Source organism: Crassostrea angulata, chromosome 5 (genome assembly GCF_025612915.1).
Source record: "Crassostrea angulata isolate pt1a10 chromosome 5, ASM2561291v2, whole genome shotgun sequence".
Lineage (NCBI taxonomy): Eukaryota > Metazoa > Mollusca > Bivalvia > Ostreida > Ostreidae > Magallana > Magallana angulata.
In genome coordinates this window covers 18,075,869-18,086,356 of record NC_069115.1, presented here as the reverse complement: position 1 = coordinate 18,086,356, position 10,488 = coordinate 18,075,869, and the positions used below count along the sequence as shown (strand labels likewise).

At 31.7% G+C, this 10,488-nt stretch overlaps 1 protein-coding gene across 1 annotated transcript; it reads left to right on the top strand.

Annotated features, from left to right (window-relative positions):
• The first annotated feature begins 370 nt into the window (after nucleotides 1-370).
• On the top strand, nucleotides 371-5,002 carry LOC128185177 (putative ankyrin repeat protein RF_0381). The gene has a single exon (XM_052854841.1). The coding sequence runs from the start codon at nucleotides 371-373 to the stop codon at nucleotides 2,900-2,902; it is 2,532 nt and encodes an 843-aa protein (XP_052710801.1). The 3' UTR covers nucleotides 2,903-5,002.
• Nucleotides 5,003-10,488: the final 5,486 nt, after the last annotated feature.

The window sequence follows — 10,488 nt, the reverse complement described above, 5'->3', positions numbered from 1 at the left end:
GAAGATATTGCTGAATCTTGTTGAAATTCCATATTTAGATATCACGGGTGAATTGATATCATCATTTTGTTCAATGCCAGATGTTAAAGAACGTGCTAAAGAAATGAACAAACATCCGATGAATTTTGCAAACGCGGATAGAAATACAGTTCTTCATTTATATTTAAAATTATATGATGAATATGATGGGCTTTTAGAGGAAAGTGAAGACGAAGATATCGATTCAGAAAATGAAAGTAATTGTCGATTAATTTCGGGAGAGGTTTGCAATAATGATCCTTTGAATTTAATAAAGCAAATCAAAGTTGTAAATAAAAGTAAGCGTTTGTCGACAATAGAGGTATTGTGCATCAGTGGAATTGACTTAAATATGAAAAATAAATCAGAACAGACGCCTCTCATGATTGAAATCAGCAAGTCTCGCCCTTCTATAGAAGCAATTTCAATCCTATTGAAATGCGGAGCTAATCCCAATGAAGATCAGTTTAGTCAGACTTGTTTGCACAAAATAATCAAGCAGAACTACAAAAAGTACAAAACAATAGAACTTCTTTCCTTGTTGATTGGTCATAACGCCGCTGTCGACAAAAAAGATAAAAATGGTGACAATCTCATCTTCATTGAGTTAAAACGGCAAAATCTAAGGATGAAAATTTTGCGTTTTCTTATAAACATAAACATAGATATGAGTGTAAAAGATGCATTAGGAAGAAATGCACTGTGTTTAGCACTGCAATTACCAAACGATGTTCCCAAAAAAGAGAGAGTCGTTAGGGCCCTACTAACTTCAAAAAAGTTGAATGTACTTTCGCGGGACAAAGATGGACGTTCGGCTCTAGGTTTGGCGATATTAGATCTAAAGTACCATGAGAAAATATTGCAGCAAATTGTTGACCATGAAACTTGTGCATACCCCCTTCATGAATGCATTAAAGAAAACGTTGATGAAAACATAAAAATTCAGGCTCTGGAACATCTTATGTTAACAGACCCAAGAAAAGGTAATATTCGTGCGGTTACCGACAAACTCCAAACAGTATTAATCACTGCTGCAAAGAGTTGCCCTGACATGGACAAACTGTTCCACTTTTTGATGACCAAAGATATTGATATTAATGCAAGAGACATATATAAAAAAACTGCACTTTACTACGCAATCGAATCAAACAACATTGAGTTTACAAAACGAAGTGTTATCATTGATCTGCTTTTATCAAAACGCCCCTTTGTTCATGACGAAGACGGAATAAAAGATTTTCATTCACCTCTGTTGACTGCTCTGAAGTTCATAATAGATAGGTCATATATCGTGACTGAACCAGTGATGCCTCCCAATGAAAAATCGTTACAAAATCCAAATCCAGAGGATGTCTCTTTAAACTTAGAAGTTGTTAAACAAATTCTTGACATTGCAAAAACTGATCTTAAAGCATACGAAGCTGATGAAAAGAAACGGACCTATCTTCATTTTTGTGCTAGTTCTAGGTTTTCTGATGATAAAACGCTTCCTATTTGCAGACGCCTAGTTGAACTTGGTGTCGATGTTGACAAAAAGGACGAAGATAATCTCACCTGCGTCGATATGGCTTTCAAATACTCGGGAAAAAATTATCACACGCTTGTGTATTTAATAAGCAGTTGTAATTTGGAATGTTTGGAAATAGATAAGGCAATGCAGTGTATGGCAAATAAAAATTCATTGAATGTTGAGATTCTTAAATACATGAAAGAAAACATTTTGTCACATAAAAAACCAAGAAATATTTTACACTATCTTGCGTCAATAGGATATGAACCTAAGTCCCATAGTAAATCCCAACGTGACGAGTTATTCGATGTTTTACAAAGCTGTTTCGCAGTAGACGAGGAAAATGTAGATTCAAAAATTCCTTTACATATTGCAATCGAAAAAAAGGCACACCCCTCGTGCGTATTGAATTTTTTGAGGATAACAAAATCATTTATTAATAAACCTGATGAATATGGCGATACAGCTCTTCATTTAGTTTTGAAATCAGAGAGAGAAGACAGTGATGTCTTGACTATTGTTGAACAAATGATACATTTCAAGGTTAATGTTAATAGCAAAAATGAAATGCAACGGACTCCCCTTATGGTAGCAGTGACGTGCTTAAAGGAACGCACAAGTACAATAAAAGCAATTCTTGGGGAAAAGCCTGATCTTCACTTAAAAGATCGCGAAGGATTTACAATTCTTCATCATTGCATCGAAGCAATGAAAGACGATTTTACAGCTTATTCCCTCTTGTCCCTTTTCTTGGACAGCGGACTACCTGTACCTTTATATTCAAAGTCAGAGGCGGGACTTACACCACTGAACCTAGCAGCAACAAATGTGTCGTACAGTCGGGTTTTGTGTATACTGAGATTAGTGAATAACAAGAAAAACATGGCTGACACAGTTGATAAGAAAGGCCGAAGCCCATTGTATAATGCAGCAGATTCTTTATCTGGAGTTCATCCTCTGAGAGTACTAGAGAGACTAATTCGATCATACATATTTTTAAGGCAAGAAGATAAACCATATTTGAAAACAAACAAAGACGATAATGTATTAGAAGTCTGTGAGAAATCAAACTATCGTTCTCTTGCTGATCTTTTAGAGACTAAGAAAACATGTGAAGGAACAATTTATAGTATCATTCAAAAAGCTTTGATCGACGTATCAGGAAGATTGTTTGAAAAAAGTCTTGATAAATTCGATGATGATTTCCTGAGGGATAATCCATTGATTCCGAAGAGAATAGAAACCCTCATTGCAGACTCTATTCCATATTTGTCAAAATGTAGACTTGAACATTTGAAGGATGAAGTACCAGAGGAGGAATATGGTAATGAGTCTAGTGTCCTTGATCTTGAAAATGTATATGATATCAAATAAATACTAATTTTAGTACATATGTAATACAAATGTATACATGTAGAACATTCCGCATGGTATTAATGATATATTATCATGCAGTATTTAAGCATTGATGTTTAAAAGTATATACAATATATTTGTATATGTTTGTATGCTAAAAAATTTAGTATTCTGAATTTAAATTAGAATGCTGTCCTCTACGTTAATTGCCAATCATACTTATTTCCTTTTTTTGTCACTTTTGTATTGTCACTCTCCAATGCATGGAATGTATGTATTATATGTATTATTGTTCAATTGATTTTTTTCAACACTATAATTTATGCAGTTCAGAGAATGACGAAATTGTCACCGCCATTGTCAAGAGCGACAATTAAGATACGTTTCCCTTTTTTCAGGTTTAAACAATCGTAAATTATATTTTTAAAATGATTTTGAAATAGTGAAAATTTGATTTGCGTAAACTTTATATACTGTTATAGGCTTTGATTCGAAGAAAAAACCTAATATACAGTATAATTCGCCTTCTAAATGTAAAGCTTATATAGTTTTTTTTTCGAAAACCAACAAAACGGTGCTATTTAAGAAATATAGAATCATTCTTTGAGCATTATTGGGTGATAATTTCGGTCGGTGTGTAAACAAATCCAATGAAGCCCGAAGGGCTAAAAGTTTATGATAGATTTGATAACGCCCGACTGAAATTATCACCTCATAATATTCAAAGAATGATTCTTTATTACTTATATTTATTTGATTTTAAGCCATCGTACGATTAAATATTTAATAAAAATAAACAAATACCGCTGACGCCCCAAACTTTGCGTCATTTAAAGTTATGTGTTATAAAGTACAAAATCGATACGTAGTGTTATTAAAGGCAAAGACACTGGAAAATGTAAATATAATTATATAGTTAATTGCATGTAGCATAATGCTTAGCATTTACATTACATAGCTGACCAATGATATTACAAGCCGATCATTCCTTTGAAAGGAATAATTGTAGAGGTTGATCCCACTGTTAATGTTAGTCCAATGTTAGATTCCTTCAGGGTTTGAAAAATGTTCAAAGTTGGTTCAAAATATATATTCGAAATAATATTGGAACTATGATACTTTTGTAGTACCAATAATTTATTATTATAGGCCAAAGGACTACAATGGCAAAAAAAATCACGGGATGAAGTTTTAGCATTCAATCAATTGAAATATAAATGAAAGGTCTGGAGATGACCGAATGGCGTGGGTATACCATTCAGTCACCTTTAGGTTACATTTCAGTAACCTTTCAGTCATATTTCAGTTGACTAAATGGCAGAACTTCATCCAATACAATTTCCTATTTAATTAGTAGGTAAGTCAATTCATGCAAATAATAAAAAATGTCAAGGACTTAATAGTCATCCGAGTATTATAGATATGTATATAGCATTAAATAAATTGTACATACAGTTCTTTACTTAGTAGTTCTAGAGACTGGGGTTACATGATTGTCCAGTCGACAATTTTTAAAATATTTGCAAATTGTTATTACTTGTAAAATAACTGTTTGGTATAAATACATTAATTTGAACGTAACGTTGAGCCTAAGACAGAACTTCTGTCTTATTGATAATTTTGTTTATTTGACTGAACTATTTTATATCCCCCTCCAAAAAAATGGGGGGGGGGGGGAACAAATACTTCTTCAATTCAATTTTCTTTATGTAAATTTAGGTAAAATATATGCTACGAATTATAAAATGCTAATAAAATTTTACTGTGCATAAATATTTTTTTCTGGTGAAACATTCATAGTGTCTTAAATGTCGAGTGCTTTGTTATCAAAATAGACACAGCAATCGAAATATTATCATTTATAAACTTATTGATAAATGTTTTAAAGAACATTTCATATTCGAACGACGTCCAATTATATTTGTAAATGAGAATAATTGCGACTTAAATCTTCATGAAATGGTGTATACATTTGATAATTCTACAATGAAAATGATACAATAATAATATGAAGCACGGAACTTTCTTCCACAGCATGGGTACATGATACATCTTTTTACAAAATATTAAATATTATGAACTTCCTGTATTAACGTATCTGTTTGACGTATTTTTTACTATTCATGTTACAAAAAATATATTAAAAAATCTAAACTGACAATGATAGTCCACTTGGTAAATATAAGGGTATTTCCTGTATTCATTCAGTTATATTTAATTTTAAAACGCAAAACAGTGAGAACGGAAGAAGTTTATTTTTTTTTACATTCAAATTCAGGATTAAGTGGAGAATAAGCGTTATGTAAGATTGACTCCTTATCAGCAACGTCATAAAATTTGACATGAAGCCTTCATCAAGTTCAACTTGACAAGAACTACGTTTATCAGAATGTCCAAAGAACAAACCACATTTTTTCACTTGTTTTGCTTTGGACATTAAAAGAAGCATAAACATGTTTTTCCACATTTTTAAACAAAAATATACATTACCGTGTTTAAAGATTCCCAATTGCAAAATTCATAAACCTATAGAACAAATAGTACAAAAATCAATTGAAATTTTAGTACTTATGTTAAAATTTGAGTTTTACGCGGCTATGTTAAGGCTGCCCGATTAATTTCACAGCGATATGTAGAAAGTCACTTGTTGTACTTCATAAGATATGACGTCATAGTTAACTTTGACGTCACGATCTGCATTCCTTTCGATCGTTCTTAGGGAATGTATTGTAGCGTAATAAGTGATATTCATTGTGCATAATAAAACCGCTTCATTCCTTTACATAGACACTGTTGTAAATACTTGTGATACTAAATTCAATATCACCGATATGGAGTATAAAAAAATCAACAGTTGTAAAGCTTCGTAATAGGTAAATAACTATTCATAAACTAATGGTTTTGAGACTCCCCCTGCTACGTGTAATCTAATGAATGGTGATATGTATGTACAAATAAAAAACGGCTTGGCACAAGTGAAAGATAAAAACAATCTTAGTATATTTTACGTGAAATCGGGAGAGTAAATGAGTACCACTGTGAATCTTGCTGGGGGAAACTTACCGATTGACCCGATTTTGTGTAAATCGATCATAAAAGGTAAAAATGTGCCTCATTTCGATGGCGGTGCGAAATGTTTTGACAATATTTCAAATAAACGAAACATTTATATGAACCCCCAGCAAGAACTGCACAATACATTACTTATTGAAGGATTTTTCATAAAAATTGTTTTAATTTAATGTCATTATTCACTTGTGCCGATGCGATTTTTAGAGATTATTTACCGTGTTAGAATACACCCGTCACGTGCTTAAGAAAAATATATGACGTCACAAAAATACATCAAATATAGTGCTGGATGCCACTGTTAACTTATGTAATAAAAGTTCAAAGAAACTCACTCGGTTAAAGCATTTTTCGATTATTAAAATAGTATCATTTTTCGATATATATTGGGACAGCCTTAACATAGCCGCGTATGATCGACTTTGTCTATTTAAGAATACAAAGCACGTATCTTCCATCGTCGCAGCCTGACGTCATCAGAGATCCACTGTTGTGGCCCTTCGCGACTGCACATGCCCCGGGGGTGGCAGTCGTTGTCCCTCCCACTACGTCCCCTGGGACGGGCTGTCCACTGGTCTCCCACACCCAACCACGCCAACTGACAAACATGCGGTGCAGGTAGAAACGTGTATGCGTGTAAGCACCTAAAAGAGAATTCAAAGTTAATACTGTAAACCAATTTTTATTCGCGGCGACTTTATTTCGCAATGAACTGCCGATAAACTGGTTTGCGACGACTAATGTTCGCGACCAAGCCTTATCTAGATGTGTATTGTTAAAAAAACAATAGAGAAAGGATTGGTTCGCGTGCAAGTAATATTCGCGACGAAAAGAATCTCGCTAATCTCGCGAAAATTTCTCGCACACGAGTAAAAGTTGGGTAACAATAACCTAAAGTTATTCATTTTTTAAACAAATCTCTGTGTACAGTTTATAATATTATCGAGTAAATTATAAGAAGCAAAAAGGTACTCTAATATGTAGTTTCTTATACTGTTTAAACTATTATTCGCTAGCGACAAACTTTCGCGAGGTTTTTGAGAGCCCCATGGTTGCTAATATTTCTCGCCGCAAACCAGTCATTGGCATTTAGGCATTTTATCAAAACGAGTATATATAACGAAGGGTTGATCGCGAAAAAATATCGCTAAGAACTATTCTATCTCCAGTAAATCGCGAAAAAAGTCGTAAATGAAAGTTCGTTTACGGTATTACTGACTGTTCAAAGTAAAAGTAAATTTAAGCATTTAATCATTATTTATTGGAAGATACATAACTAAGCGGGTAGGTTAAGGCAACTCCGAGTTTAATGACAGTCGAATTATGATAAATTTTAAAACTTTTTTTTTTTATGAAAACAGTGCTTAATATTAATACCAAGTGAATGTGTTCACCAGGATATTATTTTTCTACTTCGGAATCGACTCGATCTTTGAAGCTGTCGTGCCATGGTATTACGTGACAGTTAAAAAATAAATCACTTTTTTACCTTCATAAAAAATCAAAAAGTGTAACACTACCCCGGACATCATTTGTATGTATGATACAATAATTCTTTTTTTTTTTTTTTTTTTTTTTTTTTAATACCATTTATTGATTCCTTATAAACAAGTACATAATAACATATCAGAAAATAGCATATGGTGAAAACAGAGTTACAATATATATCAGGTTTTAATAAACTAAAATTGTACACTGTATATATATATGAGATAGTCAGAAAAAAAGGGGAAAAAAATCAGTATATGTTGAAAAAACGTATACGATATATATCAAGATTTTATGGGGAAAAAAATGTTACATGTACACCGTACGTACATTTAAACATGTATGTGTTAATCAAAAAAAAAGTGAGAGAAAATAAATCCTTGCATTGATAATTTACATGTGATTTTTTTTATATTTTGGCCCACACATAACAAAGGGTTTCCCTACCATCAGTCAAAGTCTGTGTCCATGTTAGAAACCCTTGTATACAACAGAGGGACTGTCTCCCTCGGAGGGTGGGCGTATATAAATATATATATACATACATAATAGATATAAGCATAAGCACATATTCATAGCATAAATGAATATTCACAGTAAAAATGCAAAATTTTGAAAAAGTTTCTTTTCTTTCATTTGATGTAAAAAAGATAGAACAGAACAATAAGATAAAGTATTCTCTTTAATATACATTCTTAACGATTGGCTTGTTTCTTCTAAGTTTTCGACTCTACAGAACATTTTATATTTGTAAATTCTGAATGCAATAAATGAGAGGAAGATATTATAAAGCTTTGTTGTTTCGTTATCATCAACAAAAAAGCCAACAATGACATTTTTCCAAACAATATTAAAATTTAAGCATTGGCTTGCCATATGCCAAACATGTTTTACATTTACACAATCAAAAATTAGATGCTGTGCATTTTCTATCTCGGTTCTACATATTTTGCATTTGTTATTTACCCCTTTATTCCACTTACTGATTAACAGATTATTACTTAGTAAATTGTTTAGAAGTTTATAATTAAATTCCGCAATACTTTTATCTTTGACATTTTTAATTTTGTTGAAATATATTGATTTCCAAATTTCCTTATCTTGGATCTGGAAATCCCTACCAAGCTTTCCTTGTGATATTGGACTTTGAAATTTGAGCTTTACAAGCTTCGAATAAAAACATTTAGTTTTGTATTCTTCGTCATTCTGTTGCATTTTGATATAGGGGATTTTAGAAAAATCATACATGAATTCAAATTTCTTAAACACTTCTTGTATTATTTTATACTCGCAGATCCAATTGCTTTTTTTGTTTAACCTATCAAATATATCTCTTGTACTTTTTAATTTACCATTTTCTTCAAAGATATCTTTAACATACAGTATTCCGCTTTTAATCCATTCATCAAAACATATCGTTTTACCTTTAAAAGTAAATGAAGTATTCGACCAAATTGGTTGTAATAAAAACGATTCGGTATTTATTGATCTGTCATTATTTTGCTTAAAATCTTTACATAGATTAAAACAGGTAAAAACTTGCTTATAAAATTCTGGAAAGTTTTTTAGTATACCATAATTTTCAGTCGATATTTCTGTTGTGCTCATTAAATAGTTTATATTGATATTCAGCGGTTTACAGAGACTATCTATATATTTTTTTACAACATGATTAGTTGTAATTAGGCGGGCAATCCACGTTGCCTTTATAGCCTTTAATTTAGAGTCTATGTCGGTAATGCCTATACCGCCATCCATAACATCACCTATCATCGTATTTCGTTTGATTCTGTCTGTTTTATTCCATATGAAATTGTATATTACTCTATTTATATCATTCACATAATTTCTTCCGGGAAGTTCTAAAATACTAGAAACATATATAAGTTTAGGTAAGGCAAGAGAATTAACTACAGTAACTTTACCGAATAATGTTAATTTTCTCTTTTTCCATGATTCAAACAAAATTTCAATATCGTGGTAAATCTTCATCCAGTTTTTATTATAACACTCGATTTTGTCGTGTCCTACAAAAATACCTAAGCATTTTACAGCTTGTTTAGCTACTTTAATACCTTCTAGATTTTCGAACTGGTCTTTTAAATTTCCTAACAATATGCATTCAGTTTTTGATAAGTTTATCTTTGATCCAGCTAATTTGCAAAATTTATCTATGGTGCCAATAGCATGTTTCATGGATTCTATATCTCCTAAAGTAACCGTCATATCGTCCGCGTGCTGTACATTTTTTATTTCATCTTGTAAATTTTTCGAGGTAAATCCATGTATTAAATTATTTTCTTTAATTTTACTTGATAAAATTTCCGCAACAAATAAATATAATATAGCAGAAATCGGACACCCTTGTCTTATACCTCTATTCATTACGCATGTTTTTGAAATCCATCCATTATTTTTTAAACGGAAAACGGGGTTTTTATAAAGGATTTTTATCCATTTTATAAAATCTGGTCCAAAATTAAATTTTTTCAAAGTTTTAAAAAGAAAATTCCATTCAACTGAGTCGAAAGCTTTTTCAAAGTCTAGGAATAGTAATATACCGTTTTGATTATTATTTTCACAATATTCGAAAATATCAAGAATAAGCCTTGCGTTGTTTCCAATATATCTTCCTTTTATATATGCTGTTTGTTCATTTCCTATATAGTTATCAATAACCTTTTGCAGACGGCGAGCAAATATAAAGGCAATTATTTTGTAATCAGTATTAGTGAGACTAATTGGTCTATAGTTTGTAAGCTGTGACCGTTCTCCTTTTTTGTGAATTAAAGATAATACAGCAAGTCGTTGTGAAAATGTCATTTCGTCTAAACTGAATATTTCTTTAAGCATATTATGAAAGAGTATTGATATTTTATCCCAGAAACATTGATAGAATTCAACTGGTAATCCGTCTAACCCTGGTGATTTATTATGTTTCATGTTCATTACAGAATCTCTACACTCTTCTAAGTTTGGAAATTGATCACATGTATTTTTTACATTTTCAGATAAACACATGATATTACTATTTTGTAAGTAGTTTT

What these genes read in the sequence shown, in the direction of transcription:
- LOC128185177 (XM_052854841.1), top strand. Translation starts at nt 371, where the DNA reads ATGAAAAATAAATCAGAACAGACGCCTCTCATGATTGAAATCAGCAAG.